This window comes from Lagopus leucura, unplaced genomic scaffold, assembly GCF_019238085.1.
Source record: "Lagopus leucura isolate 7727_CA_CO unplaced genomic scaffold, USGS_WTPT01 Super-Scaffold_1, whole genome shotgun sequence".
NCBI classification, from domain to species: domain Eukaryota; kingdom Metazoa; phylum Chordata; class Aves; order Galliformes; family Phasianidae; genus Lagopus; species Lagopus leucura.
In genome coordinates, this window is record NW_024962250.1 from 21006020 (window position 1) to 21028758 (window position 22739).

The window sequence follows — 22739 nt, forward strand, 5'->3', positions numbered from 1 at the left end:
GGAGAGAGAGACCTTCCCTATCCACAGTGATCCTGCATTTGGCTACCATCTTATGGGTGTGCCATGTGTGGTGGCATCACCCGCTTTGGCACAGGCATCCTCCCTGTCAAGAAAAAAGGGGATCCATAGGGAGTATGCATGCCCTAGACCCCGAGGGTTGCAGGTATGGGGTTTGTACCTTGGCACACAGTGCCATTGATGAGCTCGAAGCCAGCCTGGCAGCGGCACTCGTAGGAGCCCAGTGTGTTCCGGCACTCTCCCCCCAGGCACTGAATAGCAAGGTCTGCACACTCATCCACATCTGCCAAACAGAAGGGTACAGCACAGAGTGAGGTCCCAAATATTGCCAGCACTGGAGAAGATCCCCATCCAGGGCAGCTGTCACACAGCTGTCAGCCCTCAAAGTGGGACTGGGCTGCCATATTGGAGTAATCAAACACAGTGAAAAGTCAGTCCACATCCTTTACCCTCCTCCAATACAGACACAGGGCTATAGTCCCACTGTCCATCTCCTGCTCAGCACTGCATACCACCACCAAGAGGGCAGTGCAGAGCCTTTCTCTGGCCAACTGCATCTGAACAGACTTCAGGAAAGTACCCCAGCATCAGCCATGCATCCCGTGGCTCTGCTTTCCTATTTGCCAGCCTTGCTTTGATGTCCCTCTGGAAAAGTTGGCCAGACTCATGTAGCCCATCATTCAGGACTGCTCCACTCACCTGTCCCCACATTACAGGCTCTGCAGGTGAGGTTCAAGGGCAGGAGGCAAGTCCCCACATTGAGCCCCAATGCAGCAATGGTTCTCACTGTCATTCTGCTGGGCTGTTACCTAAAGGGATTTTGCTCTCCTTCTCAGAAACCATGTGCAAGGCAGAATGAAGGTGGTACTTCCCTTTATAGGTGCTGCACAGGCACTGGAAGGCATGCTAGTGGAAGAGGTCCTGCTCTGTTCTTCTCCCCTGCCAGGAGCTAAAGCACTGAGTCTGGCAGCTTTTAAAGGCAAGGAAGGGACCTTCTCTTTGTCTCTGCAGAGCAATGAGCATGCCACAAGCGTAAATGAGCATCACTCTCTAGCATTTGAGGGTAGGAGTACCCAGTTGTTCAGTTTCAAAAGGGTGCAAGTAGCATTTCCTTTGGGAGATGAACCATAACCTAATTTATTTATCACAAAACTATCATGAAACCCTTATCATTTTTCAAATATGAAACCCATATCCACAGACAAGGCCACCAGTGAAGGCAGGAGAACATGCCATACTGCCATTGGGTCAGTGTGATCCAAACAGTATCGAACCCTGATAAGATGCCCTTGTGACATGGCTGGGGCAAGGTGGCTGAGAAGGACGCACGTGAAGTCTTGGGAAAGAGGAATAGCATGCAAAAATCAGATGGAATGTGACTTTCATTTCACTCTCGGTTCCTCAGACACCTACACAGAGGAGAAGCAGGAGAAGCTTCCCTCTTCTCTCCCACTTCTGAGTTGAACCACACGCAGCTCCTCTCTGCCCATGTTTTCAACCTTCTATGTATTCCTCCAGCCTTAGTGAACATTCCCCAGGTCACCGTTAGTCCAGGAGTCTCATCTATGAGTCCTTCCTTTCATCTCTTTCCTGCTGCATCCACTTGCAGCCCCCATGCTACCTGCTGACTGGAAAGCTGAAGAGCTGTAGAAGGATCTTGATGTTAAAAAGGTCCCCATGCCCTACCAACAACCTAGGTATGGCTATGCCTCTCCTCCTCCTGGGTATTTCTTTCCTTTGACACCCACTCATCTGTCCCAGGGAGAGTGATACCTTCACATGTGCTGCCATCTCTAGAAATGGTGTAGCCAGCATCACAAGCCATGCAGGAGTAGGAGCCCTCGGTGTTGAGGCAGAGTCTGGAGGGACAGGCAGCCTGGGCTGCGCACTCATCAATGTCTGTGTAAGCAAGTGAGGAAGAGTGAGGGCATGAAGAAACCATGACTAAGGGCAGCTGAGCTGAGGGAACTGGCCAACACAGGGTCCAGAGAGTCAGCACTCAGGTAGAAGCAAAAGGTCCCCTATACCTTCACAACTCTTTCCATCAGGTGCCACCTCATAGCCCCGGTAGCAGGAACATCGGAAGGAGCCATCCAAGTTGATACACTGTCCATGGGCACAGGTTCTCTCCACCAGGCACTCGTCCACATCTGTGTTACACAGCAAAGGGCAACATGGCACAGCAGGATGCTCAGGTCTGTCCCCACCACTCAAGTCAGGAGGGCACTGTGCCAGACAAGCGTGTTGCATGTGCTCCTGGCTCTTTGTAAGGGTAAGAGCGCCTCTCAGAGGCAGTCTGAAATCCTTACCAATGCATCTTCCATTCCTGGGCTGATAGCCATCTGCACAGCTGACACACCTGTAGGAGCCTGGAGTATTAACACACTTCCCATGGGGACAAAGGCTGGGATCCATGCATTCATTGATATCTGCCAAGAAACACACACCTTGGGGACACCTCTAGGATGCCCCCTGCAGCTGGGTCCTCAGAGTGCCCCTCCAAGAGAGGGATGCCCAAAGGGTGGCGAGAGGGATTTGCCAGGGCTCAGGCAATGCTTTTCATATTGTCTCAGGATCCTACACCCACACCTGAGGGCTGACATAATCCAGCAGCAAAACTTGCTGCCAGAGGATGTTGCCAGGGCCAGGAACGTGCATGGGCATGGAAAAGGTTCAGCCAACATCTGCATAGGGCTGCTCTGCCAGGAGACTTTCATAACTATGATTAAGAGGCAGACTCTAGTTCAGGAAGTCCTTAAGGCGTGTGCTTTCTGGAGGCCGTGCGGGGGTAGAGCATTCTGTGCATACCTTGTTTCCCCAGTATTCCTAACATATACTCCCAATAACTCTGTTGGAGACAAGCTACTGAGGAAGGGGGATCTTTGATAAGGCACAATGTGTATTCACGAGGTCAAATTCTCTGGTGGGCCTGGATCATGCCAAGCGAGAGGGATGCTGTGGGGATAGGTGGACTCTCCCTGCAGATTTTGGCCAGCAGAGGTGTCTGGTCACAGAGTTAAGCTGGCATAAAAATGCATAGGCATCTCCTTCCAGGATGGGAAGTGAGCACTGGACTGGTCCAAATGCTCTGCAGGGATTGTCCCTGGAGAGGACATTGGGAGAAGTCCCCTTTGGCTGCCCAGGAAAGCTTGTCCCTCTCACAGATAGAGGAGAGGACAGGCATCCATTGGGGAAGTACAGGACTGGCAAACATGGATTGATCCATCATCCACTCCAGAAAGAGCAACCCTGCAGCAAGGTGGACAGGCAGCAGAAGCTTCACCTTCACATTGTCCTCGGAGGCCCATGGCGAAGCCCTCCTTGCACTCGCAACGGTAGGAACCAGGGGTGTTGACACATCGCTGTCCTGGGCAGGTAGAGGGCTGCTCACATTCATCCCGATCTGGCAACACAGAAGGAGACAAGTCCTAGCCCTACAATTCTGTGTGATTATGTGAAGTCCTGAAGCCTTCCCCCTTCAGAGCTGGGTGCAGCAGAAGAGTTGCTCCATCTGCTAAAATCTGCCCAGCGAATACATGCCAGGGCTCTGCTCCAGATCCCATTCATTCCTGACTGCCCCACCTTTGCCATGAAGCAGTGAGCAGTATATGCATGCACACTGAAGAGCACAATGGAGGAAGGATGTGGAGGCCCTAAAGAGGTGGCAGTGCACTGCCAGGTAGGCACCACTTACCCTGACAACTCTGCTTGCTCTCCAAGAAAACCAGAGCGTACCCAGAATAGCAGAGGCATGAATAGGAGCCCATGCTGTTGACACAGTGACCTTTTCCAGCGCAAGGATCTTGCAGACACTCATCTTCATCTGTGCTCAGGCAAGGAGGGAAGATAGATTGTCACCATGAGCAGCTCCTGCTGTTCCCAACCAGCCCCACTGTGCAGTGGCTGGGCAGAAGCTCAGCAGCAGAAATGCCAAAGAACCTTCCTCCAGGAGGACCACAGAGTGTACCTTGCAGGGGTCCCTGAGCAAAAGGAATGGGGAAACTGGCCCCAGCCTCAGAGCTGCTCTGGCCCCACTTGCCCTTCTCACTCTTGGCAGCAGAGGAGGTGCCAACATACCAATGCAGTGCAGACGACTGGGGTGCAGCGTATAGCCTGGGTGGCATGAGCAGCTGTATCCATCTGGGGTGAGCACACACACACCAGCTCCACAGGCAAGGGATGAAGAAGCACAGCCGCTGGCCCCTGGGTGGAGAGAGTATGCAGTTAGGGGCTGCAGTTGCCTGCAGTGCTCACCGCAGCCCCACAGAGGGGTGGAGATGAAGAGGGTGGGAGGCCTTGGAAGATGGGGGTGAGAGCAGGCCCCTCCCCTGCTAAGTAGGGTGCAGATGGTAGTGGGTGGCAGTGGGGAGCAAGGAGAGGGCCGCAGCATGGCCTCCCAACCCCAAACAAAAGGCTATTGAGGGAGGCGCATTCCTTAGCAAGGTGCCTCCGCCAGCCCTGCTCCCAAAGGTGCTCCAGCCCCAGGCGGAGGGCTGGGGCTGCACTCCCAGACACTTAGACAACCCTGGAACAACAGCCCTCTTGTTTTCCATGCAGTAAACAAGCCGCCCAGGCAGCCACATGCCGCCCCTTCCACCCAGCTTCCTGGTGACTCAGCTCACGCTGCAGCCACCAGAGCAGGCGTGTGACCCCTGACCGGGCGCTCGCTGCCCAGCGGATGAACAGCTGGAGGAAAGGGCCCTGAAAGCTGAGCTATGTGCTCCCATATAGGGTTGTCCTCAGGCCTCCCCATTCTTGGCTTGTTTCCCCGGGCTGGGACACAACAGCAGGGCTGGGATGGTACTCCCAGGTGTTAGATGGCAAGAGGGCTGAGGAAGAGAAAGAGCTCCAAAATAGAGCTTAGTTCATAATGTCCCCATAAGGGCAGGCAGTAAGGTGAGGAACACACACCTGAGCCCTGCGCAGGTATCTGTGTTGGAGCAGCATCAGCCCAGGTGGTAGTAGGGCCAGGCTGGGGAGGAGCACGCCGGGACTCTTCTTCCACTGCTGAGGGGAGCGAGCAGGAAGAACAGTGGCTGCAGCATTATGTTGTTCAACCTCATCCACTCGCTCCCTGCAGAACCAGCGTGGCCCGCTGGAGAGGCACCATCCCCCCATCCCTGTAGCCCTCCATCATCCACCCCTGCCCATGCCATGCAGAGGAGGTATCTCAGAGCTTCTGTGCTCTCCTTGCTGCCCCTTCTTCATCACTCCCACCCTGCCTTCCCACCAGCCAGGTATTTACCTCTGCGTGCCTCAGGCTCTGGGGTGGTATCAGCAGCATCCTGAGATTGAAACACAAGACCGCCTCTAAGCACCTGTATGTTGCTGAGATGCAGTGTCCCATGTCCACCAAGGTCTGACAGTGGGGAATGAGGATCTACGCTTCACTCCTCAGCCTGAGATGCAGCCCCAGCCTGAGCTGCAATCCCAGCCCCAGCGAATTGGAGGTAACACCGGTCAGAGTCTCCAGCTGCTCCTGCCGTGAGCTAACAGCCTTTGAGCAGGTAACTGGCACAGCGCCCTCAGTCACAGCAACTCAGCCAACGTGCTACTATGGATGTACCTCGATTTGGAAAGACAAAGGTTACTCACCTGCCCAGCAGGAAAAACTTCACCTGGAAAGTGAAACAGTGCATGGTGAGTAGAGACAAGGTGGTCAGGCACCTTCATTATACCCTGGCTGCTCAAAGATCATCCCACCCCTAAACCACTTCTTTGCAGTAATTCCTCACTCTCCCTGCACAAGTTTACCACATTCAATACCCCTGGACTCCTCTCCCGGCACTTCACAGACCCCAGGAGCTCCCACTCCAGCATATTCTGGCACAAGCATTTGGTCATGCTTCTCCCCAGCTGCACTGGACAAACACCAAAGGACTGCAGTGCCAGAGCTCCCACGCACACCCGAAGTCCCAGGAAAGGCATTCTGGCTGGTAAGCACCAACTGTAAGACTGCAGTCACAAGAGCCTGAAGCATTCAACCTCCTCTGCAAGTCCTGAAAACGTTGTGTCTTGTGCACCATGAATACTGCAGGGCTGAGAGCAACACCTTGTGTATTCACACAAGGGCAGAAAGCCCACATCATCTACAAGTTCACCCAAGAGGATGTAGCAGAACCTGGGAGTTTGCCCTCCCTTGTTAGAGAAACCAGGTGGAGCAGTTCTAATTACCCTCTCCTGCTGAGATGTCAGGGTGGGGCAACGCCTCCAGGACACTCCCATGCAAACTGTCCTGCAGCTGCTGTCTCCTTGTTGCCCAGTCTAATGTCCAGTTGCTGCTCTCACTGTGCTCTTCCAGGCTTAGGGGCAGCTCTTCTGCCTCTGCCTTTCTCATGGAAAGGCGGATGTCAGAGCTGGAATAGGTATAGCCGTGTCCTGCTGGGCAGATTTCCTTGAATGCTTCTGTAGGGGAAAATTAAATAAAAGTTTTGGAGGTGGGAAAAGAGAAGCATGCAGGGATCACAAACACACATGCTCATAGCACTCAGACATGATGATGGAGCATATAGGGGAAAGGAGTGAAAACAGAGAGGTATCTATGTGAATGCAGGTACCAGTTTCTCTGATCCTAACATTTTCTGGAGGTGCCTAAGGGCTACATAGTGCTAGAAACACATCTAGGCTACTAGATGTAGATCTAGACACCCACTAACCATCTCCCTAAGTACCACATCTACAAGTTTCTTTAACTTGCAGGGATGGTGACTCCACCACCTCCCTGGGCTGCCTGTTCCAATGCATTACCATTCTTTCTGAGAAGTTATTCCTAATATCCAACCTGAGCCTTCCCTGGTGCAACTTGAGGCCATTCTCTCTCATACTATTTTTCCCCAGCCCTGAGGATTTCTGCACGTTCCCTCTATCCTACCCCATGTGAGACAACTCATCCCCATTCCAGAAGACGTGAGGGAAGGCAAGTCAGAGAGAAGGGCTGCCAAGCAAAGCCAGGCTCAGACATGGCTATGCTCTCCCTCTGGAGCAGAGCAGTTTCTTGGTCTCACCTGAGCCGGGCACAGGGCATTCCTCACAGTTCTTGCCCCAGCCCTTGCCGACGCGGCTGCAGCAGCAGATCTGCTGAGTGATTCGGTGGGAGAGGGGGAAGGAGCACACACCTCCAGCTGCTGAGCGGTAACAAAGCCCCTGCTCCATCGACACTGCTTTGTCAGCTGAAACACAATGGCAGGTCAGTGTCTGAGGGCTGGCTCTAAGTCCAACAAAAACCTCCCCTTTGGGAACCTACCCGAGGAATCTCTGCCTCCCGAGGAATCCCCACCCCCTTGCAGGCACATTTCCTCCAGGCTGCACCATGAACAAGCGCAGGAGGCAATGAAACATCCATGGACAAACACCACATGTGAGGGCTCCCTGGACACCCATCCTGCACACAGGTGTGGGCAGCGTGCACCCTCCCACATACGCAAAAGGCACAAAGCATGCTGCAGCTTCACTGAGCTGCGACTGCCCCTGGAGCACTTACAGATGCAGTGGCTGCGGGAGGGGTCCAACATGGTGCCAGGTCTGCAAGTACAACGAAAGCTGCCACGGGTATTCAAACACTTGGCATCTTTGCACAAGCCCTGCATCAAGCATTCATTGATATCTGTGGGGAAGAGAGAGCACCAGCTCAGCTGGCAGCTTCTGGCTGTGTAACAAGGGCTGTGAGGTGGACCTGCTTCTCCCTTCTTGCTGCTCAGCCAAGTCAGCATCCTCCATAGCCATGTTGGTGCCTCAAGGTCAGAAGAACAACAGAGGGGTGCAGAAACCAGTGCCCTATCCAGGTGCTGGCAGCAGCTCCAGCTTAGCTGGGGATATGAGATGTGGAGGGTGGAGGCGATACTTGTCCTGCAAATCTCTGTGAGAAGCAGCATGATGGTGTCACTGGAAAACCTGGGGAGAAAACTCTCTAATTTAAATGAGGCATTAGAACTAGGAACCTCCATGGTGACAGCAGTCCTATATCTGCAGCACAGACTCACTCGCTGCAGTTGCAGATGATCTGGAAAAACTGCTCTGCAGTCCTCACGGAAAACAGACATAGATCCATCAGAGAGCTGCCCCATCAGGATCACTCTTACAGCCATCCAGGTCATGACTGCAAGCCTTGGCTGGCAGTTCCTGTCCTGTCATCTCACCCTGGGTCATCAGGACACATAATCTGCATAGGATCCTTGATAAGAAACTCAGTGTGGACACACAGGAAGGTCTGATCCCCACACAGAGCCCAGTGCCAGGCAAAGGGGTGATGGGCTAGACTCCAGCTCACCACTGTGCCGTCTCCTGGCTTACAGGTCATGCACGTGGGATGTCACCACATTCAAGCACTGCTTCAAGTGCTGCCTCTGACTCAGCACACATCAGGCACAGTCTTTGGAATGGAGCTGAGCTTCTCCCAGGGAAAAACCATCAGTCTCATCCATTTGGCCAGCAGCAAAGCCTTCCCTACAGCACCACACAGGAATGTATGAGCTAAGCTGGAGAAGATGAGGATTGGCAAAAGATGTGTAAAGGGGGGAAGCTGAGGGCAGATCTCAGGATGGGGGGCAAGAAGGAAGCACTCCACATGGATTGATCCAGCTTTACATCTCTGCTAAAGACCTTGGCCCAGAGAAGTAAGCATGATGAAGGGATGTGCTGTCTCAGGAGGCACAAGCAGTGCAGGAAGAGCTGGGTGTCAGGAACTGTGTGAGCTTCAGCAGTACTCCAATATGACTTTAAGAAACATATGCTACCAGCTAAGAGAGGGGAAAAGATAGTAAGAGCTCAGATCATGCTGCTGCAAGAAGTGCCAATGTGATGCTAGGCAGCTTCATGCCAACTACTTACCAATGACCCAGTCCTACTGCCAGTATGCAAAGTCCTGGTAAAACCTCAGGTGCCTTCTAGAGACTGTCTCAAGGTGGAGGGCTGCAGAGTGGGGCTGCTGGGACACTTATAAGAATGGAGATATGGAAGAGCCTTCCTGAGCTAGGCTCAGGAAAAGCTTTTACTAGCTTATTCCTCAGAGCTGAAGCATCGCTGCTTAGCAGGACTGAAGAAGTCTTCCTACCAGGAAGGCACAGACAACACCTGCATATTCACTGATCATCTCATGTCCTGAGGAAGGACATCTCTTGTGCTTTCTCTAGACAGAGAAGTGCAAAAGAGTCCCAAGAATATCTCTTTGTGCACTGAGCAGAAATGGTGGCCTCAGAGCAGAAAATTCAACTGAGAGATAAAAAAGACTAGCACAGGGAAGATCAACAAAGCACCCTGCTTGGTATCCTCTAAAAGGATCCACAGAGACCTTGTGTCTCAGGTGATGCAGACACCCTGTGTACAGCAGTGGCACTTGCCTACCTGTCCCTTGCTGCTCTGAGAAGAAGGGGTGGCTGCGGCAGTGATGTGACAGGCATTTTCCTGTTCTGTGCCAAGTACAAGACAGAGTTTGTGAGAAAAAAATAGTGGCCAGACCCCAAATGTGCCACAAGTCCACTCCTATAAAGGGATTGGTCTTTCTATAAAGCTGCCAGCTGATCTTTGTCACTGCCCAGCACCCCTTGAGAGCCATGTCACTGTGACACACCAAAGGGATGAGGTGTTTGGCCTCTGAATAAACAAGGGGATTGAAGGGATTAGAGTAATGAGAGCACAAAACAAACAAGCACTAAGGACTAGGCTTTGTGAGCTTAATTTAGACCAGGGCCACATGTTGGCCTCAGCCCAATCCCTCTTTTCCACTTTGTTGCATTGCCTCCAACACCACTTGCAGCAGAAGACCCACCCATAGTGGAAATCCCAAGAGGCAGGCACTCCGTGCCAACACTCCTACCCCTGCAGCCTGCCAGAGTCACAGCAAGGGCCATGAACCAAGGGCCATAAACTGTCTCATGGTTTCCTCTCACCCCACACAAGTCCACTTGTGCCCCTCAGAAACAGCCAAGCTGGGTCAGGCTCTTTTGGAGAACATCTGGAGAACATCTTGAGTCTGTAGGGACTGTGGGGCCATTGCCAGCCGAGGCTGGATCTTCTAGCCATTCTCTCATTAAATCCTGTTCCTGCTCAATGGGAAGCAGCGAGAGAAGGAAAGGAATTCTCACAGAGATGAGCTCCTTGTTCCTCTGCTGGAAGGCATCAGACAATCCTCACTGTCCATATAGACCAGCACAAAGTGAGCTCTTGCCAGGACCTTCTGCCATTTGCTCAGCATGCAAAGCCAGAGCTCAGCAGAGCAGTTGGTAGCTTCTCTCCTAAGGTCCTGTGAACCAGAAGCTCTCATCTGGTCCCTTGGCCCCCCTCCTACCTGGGCTGGCAAGAGAAGGTCCTACATAGTTTCTCCCACAAACTACCAGCCAAATTGCTTGCTCCAGACCTTGAACAGAGGTTCTGGGCTTCCAGATAAATGTTCCACAGCAACAGCAGGGATCAAAAAAGCACCTCGAGGCAGCAGACTGCAGAGCAATGCTCCAGCCCAACTTACAAAGCAACACGTGTAGGTGCAAGTCTTTGCTCCATGTTTCTTCCTGCATACAAACATCTTCCTAGCCAACACCACACTATCACACTCTGCTCCTCAGCATGCTGAGCCTCACCCTGCTCCAGAGGGTGAGCAAGCAAGGCAGCAGGCAGCAGGCCTCTGCTCACTGACATCAGTGCTTTCAGCTGCTCTGCTCCTCAGGCTCAGACTGCATGTCCTTGGGTGGCTCCTCATACCCACTGCACTGCCCATGGCCACACAGTGGGTGAGAACTGAGCACCACAGAGAATAGAAGCTGTTGTGCTGTTGAAAGTTCTCCCCTAGGATGATGGGGGAGGTTGAATCATTAATTAAGTAAGCATGGTGGAAAGTCCCAACTACAAGAGATGAGTCATTAGATTACCAGCCCTGGGTCTGCATGGCCAGGGCCCAGGCTCCCTGCTGCATCTTCTAGATGTCACCTCGCATCTTACCGTGAATCATGAGAAGGGAACTGAAAAATTCCACTTCAGTCAGAGCATGGAAAATGAAAACACTGTAGGCTGAAGAATGCCAAATAAGCATGAACCAGAGAGAAACACAGAGGGATGGTGCCATCCTCATGTGGAGCTGGGGGACTGTGGGAGTAAGAAACAGATAGACTCCAGCAGCACAGCAAAGCAACATGACAGCAACACACTCAAAACACAGGGATTTGCTTTCATGGACTCTTACTCTTAATAAATAAGCAAAAGAACAAACAGCCTTCCAAAACAGTTTTCAGGCAGCACAACTGCTGTTGCTTCAGATTACAAGAGAACAGCTATGCACCGACTCTTGGCAGAGCAGAAGCACAGATCCTCACTGTGAGCACAGTGGGGTGAGCATCCCATCAGCAGGACCAAACAGTGAGTGTTCTCATGCTGGCCCAGCTCTGAGCTGACTGCATGTACAGGCTGAGTCATGGAGATCAGTGTTAGCTGTTTTTTTTTCCCATGTTTCATGGAAACACAAACCTTTTGGTACATCTGTATCAGGTAAGTTAGATGACTTTATTTTACTTGTGTAGATAATTACATCTCTGTCTGACAGTGGATGGAGAGAGAGAGAAGAAAGCAGCATCCTCACCTTGGCAGTGGCTCCTATTCAGCCTCTTGTATCCCTGGGGACACTCCACCTGTCCATTCTCAACGACGGGGTGCGCTGGGAAGAAAGCAAACAGTGAGAGACATAGGCAGCAGAGATCTACCAGGGTCCTACCTTCCCCCCTGCTCTCCTTGCAGAAGGGAATAAGGCCCCTGGATGTGCACTGGACAAATCTGAGATGATGCCCAGGGCAGAGAGAGAGGTGGGAGCAGCCACATTTCACAAACAGCAGCTTCTGCTGCTTGGTAGGTGCTAGCCTGGTGGCCCAGAGGTGCTACGTGTGCTTCATTATCCATCCCTTGTGCCACCTCAGCTCCACCCTGGCCAGTCTGGAGAGTCAGACGGCATGTGACAAGGAGGATCAGAGTGGAGAAAATGACAGAGGTCCATGATAAGATGCTGCAATAACTGCCTGGGGCCTCTTTATTACATTTTCCTTCTTTTTTATCCTACCCCAATCACTCTCACCAAAGATTTCCAATTGTTGCTTAAAATGCTGTTCTAAGTTTCAAAATGGCCTATAACCTGCACAATTCAATCTCTTCCAAATTTTTAAAACCTAGTAAAATAAATTCATAAATTCAAAGGTAGTTTTAGGCATTGTATTTTGGAGCAAGTGAAGGGCTGGGGAGTGAGTAAGCCTGGGGTGGGGTAGAAAGAAGGGTACTTAGCCTAGGGATTGGATTTTCCCAGGGCGGGGTTTCTTTTTAATGTTTTGGACCAAATGAGCGGAAATGAGGAGAGCATGTAACAGCTCAGTGACAATGTTCTGGGGGCAGAATAGGGCTGTCCATAATTCTTTGTCCTGGACACTCTGACCCTATGATGCAGCTTAAAGCAATTCAAGGACACTTGGGCTTGGCAAAGAGCAGATATGAGGAACACAAGCTGTTCCCCAGCCTGCAGCAGAAAAGAGAGGAGAAAATCTCACTTCCCCAGGTGCATTTAATGGAGTTGCAAGGCTCTCCAAGTGCAGAAAGAGATTTTCAGTTGTTGAATGAATGACTGAGAAGAAAAGCCTGCTCAACTCCTTCAGCAATTCAATCATGGACTGTAGGCAGCAGGGGCACATAAATATCTGGATGTTAAGGGAGAGGGGTGATACTAAGAATCACTGGATATATTTCCAACCTTCCGGGAAGGGAAAAACAACCTCTGGCACCCTAGCAGGATTCCAGGTCCTCCCACACTACAGCCTGCAGGCTTGGGGCTGCCGACGGCATTAACTGTGCTTGGATGCATCTGTCAGCCTCAGCACAATGTGATAACAGACACTCAAATGAAGCAGCATCGTTATGCGTGAGTCCTCCAACAGGGAGCCAAGCATGCTGGAGATCAAACAGTGATGACACGTGTCAGAGCTCTTCTCCCTCTCCAAAAAGCCCCTGCAGAGAAACTAAGCCTGTGCAGCATCCCGCAGCCAGATGCTGCTGGGGGAAGACAAGGCAGAAAGCAGTGGTGATGGGGGTAAGCAGGCAGGTCTGGAGCCACCTCAGCGGTAAAAGGCAAGTCTGAAGAAACCTGCAGCTCATTAGTGCAGCAAATTGCTCTCACAAGGCTGCAGGTGGATATCCTAGTCTTGCAAAGTAACATATATTCCTTGGAAAGAACCTGCAAAGGGGAGTCGGTGTCCATCTCTCTCCCACACCACTGGGAGGAATGAGAGAGTGGCTTTGGAGGCTGCTCCACTGGAAGCTGGCAAAGGGCAATGCCTGGGAAAGAGCAGATCTGTTCATTGGAGAGGGCAGAGATCCTGTCCTCCTGTGTCTGTCTATCTGTCTGTCTACACTCTCTGGGAAGAGTTTCTCTTGGAGACGGAGCCCACTGATAGAGCAGCTGAATTTCATCTGTTGGGCAGAGGGATTTCAGGCATGCTCTGGGCAGGGTGCCCTGGCTCCTGATTCAAGGGTGTGATTTCAGAGCCTCGGCTCCTGGGCACTTCTGCCCTGTGGCTTTGGCACTGACATGATGGGCTCTGCACAGACCTCATACGCCTCTGCCTACTGCATACTTCCTCACCTCCAACTCTTCTGTCTTCAGCTGAGACAGTATTTGAGCACAGAATGAGAAAAAAACAAATGCATGGAAATAGGCATTTTGCAGTCTAGTAGGATGATTTTTAAGCATCCAGGCACACGTTGGAGTCAGCCATCCCAGGAGCAGAGGCTTTGCTTGGGAACCCTGGCTTCCCCTGAGCCCTTGGGTCAGTGGGTAGATGTGGTGCTGACACAGGAGGGTGAATGGGGACAAGGTAAACAGGACAAAGAAGCTCAGTCTGATCGTGAAATAGAAAGAAACTGCTGCTAGTGGTGGCAGCTGCAAGGCTTTGAGTGAAGCAAGGTTTGTGGTGTGAGATAATACATTACATTAAGCCAGCCAATATCACTATTAAAAGGGGAAGAGGCAGGCTTGTGGTTAGATGAGCAGTGAGGAAATGCTTGGATGCTGAAAGCTAGCCCATTTCTTTGAACTCTTTCCATTTAAAAACCAAAAGCATTCTCTGTGCAAAACCTTGTCTTGCTGACCTCCTCTGCCACCTTAAGGACTGGCAGCCATTTCTGGAGACCCTGGCCTGGCTCTACAGGACAGCCTTAGCTCTACTGGACCCCAGCATCTCCCTGTGCAGGCACTGGCCATGAGTTTCTCAGCACATGGGTGCTGAAAGGAGCCAACATGGTGTCACAGACACTAAAGCCACTAACAGGAGAGCAGGACAGCTCTGACCCCCCAGCAGTCTCCAGAGAAAAGCAGTCTGAATATGTCAGACCAAGAGGCCTGTGGCCAAAGGCTGTGGTTGTGGGGATAAGCTGACAAGGAGATAATATAAATCCTTGAGCTCTGTCACAACCTCTATCCTCTCCTCTGGATGCACTTTTGTAGCCAGGCTCCCTTACAGCTTTCTCCAGTGCCACAGCAAAGGGAGTGTTAGCTGGGGAGCAGAGGGAGTGCACTGGTGCCAATGTAAAATGCAAAACCAAGCCCTCTGGTCCACGCATGTTCAGCAAAGATCTTCAAGGTGAAAAGATACTTGAAGGAAAAAAAGAAGTAATTGCTTTTGGCCCTTGGGGTCATTCAGCAGAGAGAACATAATTCTGCTTCCAGAGTAGTATAAGTTACTTCCATACTTAAAAATAAAACACTTTTGCAATGCTGCACTACCATGCACTGAGACCACATACTGCGCACAGCTGATGGGAAAAACGGGAGCTCTGCAGAATGGGGCAGTCCTAAAAATACTGCACTTGCCCAGGGTAGGCACTGCTCTCTGCAGTACTGTCGTAATCTTGTAGAGATTTCAGCTTCTTCCCTGCCTCCAGCCCTTCCTTACTGCCCCAGACTCTGTATGGCACATGGTGCAGCAGTGACAGAAACAGCCCCCTCAGCAGCCTCCTTCCCATATTTCCATTTTTCCCCCTCTCTGTATCCTCCCTAACGTGATTGCAACAAGAGCAGACCAGGGCATGATTTTCAAGGGGATTCCTGTTACTGTCTCAATGCCTGCAGGCAAGACACAGAGGAGCGTGTGGCTGGCAGATCTGCTCCGTGCCCCCAATGATGACGGCTCCATGGGTGAGCTGCCACCCCTCTCTCAGTGGGAGGTCTGCCTGGGGAGTGCTGTGGATGCCAAGCCAGACATTACAAGATCCAACTTTCCAGTGAAATTCAGACTTTTCTCTAGGACAAAAAACTTGAAAAAACATGGGGGCTGGGAATGAAAACAAAACAATAGCCGTCAAAGACTTGTTTCTTAATGCTGCTAAAACCTCTGGGCAGAAGGATGGAAAGCAGCACAGGAAGATCAGCAGCGAGCACAGCCAGCCAGTGCACGGCCAAGGCCATGCTCAGCCTGGTGCAAGCCTGTGCTGCCACACGGGCAGTTAAAAAACAGAACCTAGAAGATGCTGGTTTGCTGCTGTGGCCAGAAAATCCCCCAGGCCTACACAGAAAAGTTAGGCTTGCAGAACCAGGGAGGAGGTAAAAGAGAGGAGGGGCTGAGGCACAGAGGAGGCCACCACACAGGGCTTCATCTCAGCAAGAGCATCATCCTCCCCACCTGGCCAGATGCTCTCCCACTGTGTTCTCTACCAGTGAAACCCTGCAGACTGTCAGAGCCTTTCTTGCTGCGCATCTCAGCAGCCTGCCTCTCTTCTGAATCTTGGGAGATAAAAAGGGAAAGAGAACGAACATGAGACAGAAGAAATGTGACCTTACATCAGAGTAAGCACCTTGCATTCAGAAAAAAACTCCATGATACCAGTTTCCTTTATTCCCATGTGCCTGAGGAGGACCGAGGCAACCTAATGTTCAAGGAAAAGCAGCATCTTAGTTCACGCTCCCTCTGAAGTCTGTGTTGACCTGTACCTTCCAGGGAAGGACGAAACACTCTCTTCGGCTTTGTTGGCTATACTTAGCATGGCCCAACTCTTGTCTATGCACCAGCATGTTCTTCTCTGCAGGCAACTACATACCCCAAAATTGTATGTGGTCTAGGAGAGAAGCAGGAGCAGCTCTGCCCAGCAGAGTCCCTTGACACTGCCCAAATGCCCTGCCTATGTTCGGCCTCCTTTCCTCAGCCTGATTTCCTTTTCAAGCTTTATCTTCTGTCTGCTGCAAAGGAAAACCCACTACGGAAAGTTCTGGCCAGGTCACACCACATTTCTACCTCTGTTCTGAATTCAGCAGAATGCAGACAAAGCATTGGAGTACCTTTACTTTTCTGACACAAGGCAAAACACAAAGGATACTAAGGACTGATCATGGCAGGTTCACTCGGACAGATGCCTGCCTTGGTTTCCTCCTCTTCTCTGATGTCTTTCCGTGCACAAACATACACCAAACATGAAAGTTGCACTCGACAGAGACATCCGGATATATCCAGACTCTACTAACAATCAGTGTCTCGGGCAGACAGTCAATCCAAACAAGTTCTCCATTTGTCTAGCTCTTGCCTGGCTGCACTTCTGTACATTTGTAAGTGTTTACACTGAGCTTGCTTCTGCCATTTCTGTCTCTGGTTGCTGGAATGAAACTCCCAGAGCTGTCAAGTCTGCTTTGGTGCATGCTTCTCTGGATGCACGAGCACAACGCAGAGCTCTCGTCAAAGATTACTGTGCCAAGAAGCAAGCTGGAAGCATCCACTGGACATGTTATCTCCACGCACATGACCGCAGGTTACGGAACGACAGTCCAGCAACTTTGAGTGAGCAAAAACCAAGCCAGCTAGACAAGAAGACAGACTAGACATGAGCCCAGGTCATGGTCTGCAGCGGGAATGATGCAATGATGCCTTCGTGCTGGACCCAGGAACCCCAGCAGGAGGTCCTTGAGAGGTTACAGTACTCAGTGGCTCTTTTAAAGCAGAAAGATCATGGAGAATTGAGTTTTTCCCTGGCTCTGCCTCCAAGTGAGATTTCTTGTGTGTGAAGACACCTCGCCAGAGAAAAGCATACTTTCATCAAGCATCTGCCCTACATCGTCCATCGTTTGCTCTGTGTGGTCTCTTGCATGTGGGGATGGTTACAAGGCAGTCAATCAGAGGTAGCCAACAGTGGAAGATATTTGCACACAATTAAAAAGGATGAAAACAGCCCTTTCAGCTAACCTGAATTCCTGCCAAAATCAACAAGAGTCATTTGGTTTGCAAGGGGGAACTGTATCCCCCCAGAGTCAGAGGGACTGAGGATGGGATTTTCTTGTGGCACTGGAAGACAGAAGATCCAGGGGATAAGTTTTTCATATTACCATGAAATTCACCTGAAAAAAAAAAAAGCCAGACAAACATCTGCTCACTCAGCAAGGACCAGCAGTGACAACCTCCTGGAGTTGCAGCTGGAACTCGGGCATGTGCTGAGCTGTGGGAGTGGGATCTGCTGGCATTTCTTAAACACATTTGCTCTGCTGGATGACTGCAAAGAACAAATGCAGGTATTTCATAACCATTTTCATGGTAGCCTGTGATTAAGGAAGCATTTTGGTATTCTGAAGATCTAAGTCCAGCAGAACCAACTCTGCTGCAGCTATGGGCATAACTGCCAAGAGAAACCTGACATCCTGGCACAGTGAACAAGAAAAGAGGTGCAGAGATTTTGCAGCCATATGCAGCCTAACAGAAGTTTTGAGCAGCTGTCCTGCTTCCTAACGGAGGGATCAGAAGAAACAGTGAGCAGGAGACCACTATGAGATGGGCAGGAAAAGGCCATGACCAGGGAGGGATGTGCAAGTGAGGCACACTAGTGAGGAAACACTAGAATGTCACGGGAAGAAGAGGAGGAGGCTGAGGCATCTGGAGACATTTCCCTGCTTGCCTTGACTCTAACAGCTGCATGGTCACCTGCACCCTTCGGGCTGGCACATAGAGAAGCACAGATGGGCCGATCCATAGCAGAATCGGAAGATGACAGTGATCAGAGCTCATTGGAGCTGCTCTGGGTTCTAAGATGCTGAGAATCCAGTCTGTGACTGCAAAGAATTTGGCTCCAGCTTGGCTGAGGAGGAGCTGAATGAAGGGAGCATAGGAAGGAGAAAGAGATGCAAGCAGCTCTGGGAAGTATGCATGTGAAAGAGAGGCAGAGCTAGGAGGAGCCAATAGCAAGCTGACATAAAACTTCCTGTCTTGGGCACCTCTGTTCTCCTCGGTCAAAGCACTGCTAAGTTTGCTTCAGCGCTTATGAGCAGCAAAGCACATGAACAAGCAATCAGAGTGATGAAGCTGGGCAGAAGAGAGCAGCTCCCTGCCTGCACAAGCTGAGCTGCACCCTCCGTACCATACTGTGTCACATCTGGCACAGGCCAGCACCTCGTCCTGCACCAGACCTGGTTGGAGGTGGTTGCTCTGAAACCATCCCACCCCACCTCATGGAGGCAGCCAGGCCGTATGCAAAGCAAACAGCTCCTATGGGGGGCTGCCCCCCAGAGAGGAGACCCTCAGAACAGGCCCTCCACATTCTCCTGTGAGGTGTGAGGGGGTAAGATGCGATGGGCTGAGCCCCCAACTAATCCCATCTCGCTCCAGCCAGCGCCGGGGGCCCCCCCCCACAAATGTATGCTGTGGCAATAAGGAATCCTTGCTGGGGCCAGGTGGGCCCGTCCAGTTCCCCAGCATGGAGCAGCAATACTGGATGCCTGTGCCCCTGGAACGGACAGCGGGTGCACTCCTGCCAATTGTTTGATGTAGTGTTATTTCCAGAGCCCCTGCCAAGCCTGTGTCGGGTTGAGAGCAAGCCCGTAACTCTATAGCGCCGAGTCTACAGCCTCCTCTGCTAATCTAGGACTGCACCTCCTAAAACCATGGATGTTGTTTTCCTGTTTCTCCCTCCTAATGAGTCTGGCATGGAGAGAACAACTGGCTGCACAGGCAGTGAGAAGCAAGTGCCACACGTGGAGCCAACATCTAAGCAGGCTGCTGTGCCCAGCAGTGCGGTGGGCATCAGCCCTGGCAGCAGCACATACCTGGCCGAGGGGGGCAGGCCAGGCACCTGTCCACCCCCCAGAAGAGTCCCACACTGCCACAGCAGTCCTCCAGCAGGGTGAGCCCTGGAAGCGGGTTGGTGCACTGTTAAGAGAGAGAGGAGGGGGGTCAGGCATCACCAGGCTGGAGTCATGACTGAGCATCTGTCCCACTTGGCTCACAAGGGTGATGAGGGCTCCAGGTAGATGGCAGCACCGTGCTTGCAGCACAGCTTCCCACAGGGCTGGGGATGCAGTTTAAGACAGTAAACAGTTCTGCAGACAGAAAAACACACAACTCCCACAGCTGCACCCGTCAGAGGAGAAGAGGACATCCAGCAGAGCAGAACGTGCACTGGGGATGGTATCACCCAGCCAAGCTCTTGGCTCAGCCGGGTGATTAGCTGGCAGAATGGGTGCACCACTCCAGCCTTGTGGGGAGCTGGCAGTCAGGCACTTTCCTTTGCTTAATGAGTCTCTCTTTCCCCCCCGCCAAGGCTCTCTGGATTACAGGCTTCCCCATCAGAATCAAGCTGCCATGGCCTGCAGGCCAAGTCTGGCCCTCATCCACGTGAGGATGGCGTTGTGCCCAGCGCTTGCATTCCCATCAGCTAGGCTGCAGGCTGAGCAGGGAGAGGCAAGCATGTCCCGCTGGGCTCCACAGACTGGCCCCACCTAGTGGGGTGCAAGTATGACTGGGGGTATGCCTGCCTCCTCCCCCAACCCCTCTGAGCGCTTCTCCCATTCTGCAACTGCTGGAGTAAGTCACAGGGCTCCCAAGAGCATCTCTGAGCTGGTCGCAGGAAGGGCAAATTTGCCTCAGGGGTCAGACAGCCGTGCCCACAGAGGAACAGGGCTTTTCCAGCCCTCTTGTGAGATGCTCACGGTCTGATCTCATTTATTTTTGTGCTAGGGAATCTGGTTACAAGTATCTTGGATGGGATGGAATAAAAGATGGGATGGGAACCAGCAGCAGCCCTGGGAACAGGCTGAGTGAGGAGAGGAGGCAGAGTCCTGGACTGCCCCACCAGGGTCTTGCTAAGAGCGAGCTGCTCCAGGGAACTCACAGGTGTTCCTATGGGTGCCAAAAACCTCCAATACTTTTCCAGTGACGCAAAAGAAACATATGGGGAGAGACAAAATAAGAAATTATGATGACTGCAGGCTGGGGGTGAGAAAGCCCCTCATGAGCGTTTGCTTCCCAAGCCGTGACCGAGCTGCCCAGGAAGGCGACGTTCCATGGAAATCAGACTTTCATTTATCGTCTGAGAGGGAAAGGAATTTTCCTATGTTTTATACATTTCCTACAATAATCACAGAGCGTGGCTGTAAATGTTGCTATAAATAGGGCACCCTATTTTAAACGAGACTGTGTGTGAAAGCTATCAAGCCTCGGCTATGCTGCCCCAGGGCACAGCCTGCTCGGGGCAAGATAGCATGGGCTCTTTCTTGGGCCAAAACAAGAGGTTTTCTTCCCAAGTAACACATACAATACATTCTTCCCACATAACACATTGCTGCCCATGCTTGTAGTATTTGGATGTTGTCCACACATCATGCTGAACCGATTCATACAATGGAAGCCTACCATTCCTGCCCCATATGCAAACACACCCACAAAGCAGAAACAGAAACATGTCCATACACACTTCCAAAGTTGATGAGTGACCCCTTACCTGCCCATGGAGAGCTTCCCGAAAGCACCTCCCCAGTAACCCTGGGGATCTCTGCTGTTGGCCTCCCTCAGTGGCGATGCTGTTGCCGTTCCCATTACTGTAGGTGTACCAGGGGACCGTGGCCATCTGAGGCACCAGCACTGCTTCCACGCTGTTCTCCTCTGACACCTCTGAGTCACCTCTCACCCTGGCCACCTGGTGAATCTGTACGGTGGCTTCTGGAGGGTGGTTGATGTGGACATTCACCAGGGAAGGGTTCAGGGAAGCTGGAAGATGAGTTCATACCATAGCTGTGATGATCTGGCAACAATTTGGCACCTGAAGAGTGTTCTGTTCATCAACAAAAGTGCAAGGGAGGAAAGGTAGACTGAACATAGCAGAGTTCTCTGCTTCTCTTTGTCCTGTCTCTGTTTCCACTTTGTCCTGAAAACAAGACAAACCTACCAAGAGCTTAACCCTAATCCTAATTCCATCTGTGCCACCGTTCACGCTTTCCTTCTCTTTTCTCCTCACAGCACTTCCCCTAAGTTTCCTGATTCCCACACCCACTGTCTTGGTCACCCTTTGATCCCCTGTCCACAGCTAGATCCCCAGGGCAAGGCTTCGTGAGCATCAGCCCTTCTTCCAGCCAGATGCCTCAGTGGCCAGAGGAACTGCACTCACCCAGCTGGTTGGACAAGGGCAGGGTGTACGTGGAGTGCTTCATAGAGCCACTGGCCATGGTGTTTGGTGCCTTCCCTCCTTGCTTCTTTTCTGGAGAGGGGGCCGGCAAGTGGCAAAACTTCCCCGTGGAGTTGGAAGGGCACCAGCACTCATCACGGCCAACACAGCGTCCTCCATTCAGGCAGGGGATCTGGCAGAAGTCTGCAAGGCAAAGGGAGGCCTGCTCAGTGGAGACACCAAACCCTTGCTTTTAGCTGAGGAACTGGAGCGTGGCTGGCATGAGCCCCGGGAACCCTGCTATGCAAGCACAGAAATCACAGTCCTCCCTGAACTCTGCACAGAGCTGGAGCCATGGGCTGATGATGAACCCTCTCTAGGGGACACAGCCAGCGTGGGGCATCTGTACTGAGGAGTAATGTTGCTGGCCCAGTAGCATCCCTTGGCACAGAGCAGGAGCTGTGGCAGCCACAGGCAGCTGAGTTAGCACAGTGCTTGCTTTTCTGCACTGAGGGATTTTGAACCCCCTCCCAACTTGGCAAGGACTTTCTTCCCAAGCAGAAAGGAGGTGAGTGGGGATGGGAGAGGCAGAGGAGAGAATGGGCAGGGAGCCACATGTGCAGAGCCTCTCTCTCGGCCAGCCCCAGGCCTGCCAGCAGCTGGAGTGGGGAAAGCATGGAGCGGGACAGAAGAACTGGGAGCAATTCATCTGCACAGGCTCGGAAAAAGCATCTGCTGCTGATGAAACTGAAGTCACGTCTTTTCTGGTCTCATCAGATGGCTGGAGCAATTCTGTGTAAGCGGCACTCAGGCAAGGCATGGAATTTCCTAACAGATCATCCTGACTCATTTCAGCATGAGATGAGACACTGCTTCTGCACATCCCAGGATGGCTTGTTAGGTTCACCCCAGAGGACAAGCTCCTACCCTGCTCAGAGCTCCATTTGCTCAAGTCAAGAGCACAATTCTGGGGGGACCTGACGCATCTCTGGACTGGGATCAAGGCAAAAATTCCCACAAACCCATATCACTCAGTGTCCACAATGTACTCAGTGTTGGAAGAGCTTGAGTCACAGAGGCTCATATGATAGGGCCAGTGGGTGCTCCCACCAGCTGGATCCAAGAGGATGTGCCCAACCCACACCTGGGTATTCCAGTGACCAGATGAGCAATCCCAGCAGCTCTCAAAGGCAAGCAGAGACTTCTTCAGCCCTGTCTTTAGGAATGGCTTGTAACCTGCAGCCAGCTCTCCTGGCTGCCACGTGAGTGAAAGGAGAGAACAGGAGGAAATTAGGTGATGAAAGTCAGCCCCAGGAGTGGATGCCAATGAAAGCAGTGAGCTGGCTTGGAGAAGGAAG

General features: G+C 51.9%; 1 protein-coding gene across 2 annotated transcripts in view; it reads right to left on the reverse strand.

Moving 5' to 3' along the window:
* Positions 1-22739, reverse strand: part of LTBP2 (latent transforming growth factor beta binding protein 2) — a 59498-nt gene that overhangs the window by 8234 nt on the left and 28525 nt on the right. Inside the window, exons 6-22 of one of the 2 annotated variants that reach the window (XM_042879770.1) lie at positions 21385-21585; positions 20722-20987; positions 19049-19151; positions 11582-11656; positions 7499-7621; positions 7023-7187; positions 6193-6423; positions 5614-5636; positions 5264-5303; positions 4930-5025; positions 4096-4221; positions 3713-3841; positions 3302-3421; positions 2328-2447; positions 2046-2168; positions 1792-1917; positions 179-301 (exon numbers count right to left, since the gene is read on the reverse strand). In XM_042879770.1, coding sequence (XP_042735704.1) covers positions 179-301; positions 1792-1917; positions 2046-2168; positions 2328-2447; positions 3302-3421; positions 3713-3841; positions 4096-4221; positions 4930-5025; positions 5264-5303; positions 5614-5636; positions 6193-6423; positions 7023-7187; positions 7499-7621; positions 11582-11656; positions 19049-19151; positions 20722-20987; positions 21385-21585 — 2190 coding nt within the window. The remainder of the gene's footprint in view (positions 1-178; positions 302-1791; positions 1918-2045; positions 2169-2327; positions 2448-3301; positions 3422-3712; positions 3842-4095; positions 4222-4929; positions 5026-5263; positions 5304-5613; positions 5637-6192; positions 6424-7022; positions 7188-7498; positions 7622-11581; positions 11657-19048; positions 19152-20721; positions 20988-21384; positions 21586-22739) is intronic. The other variant, XM_042879847.1, reaches the window with a different exon arrangement.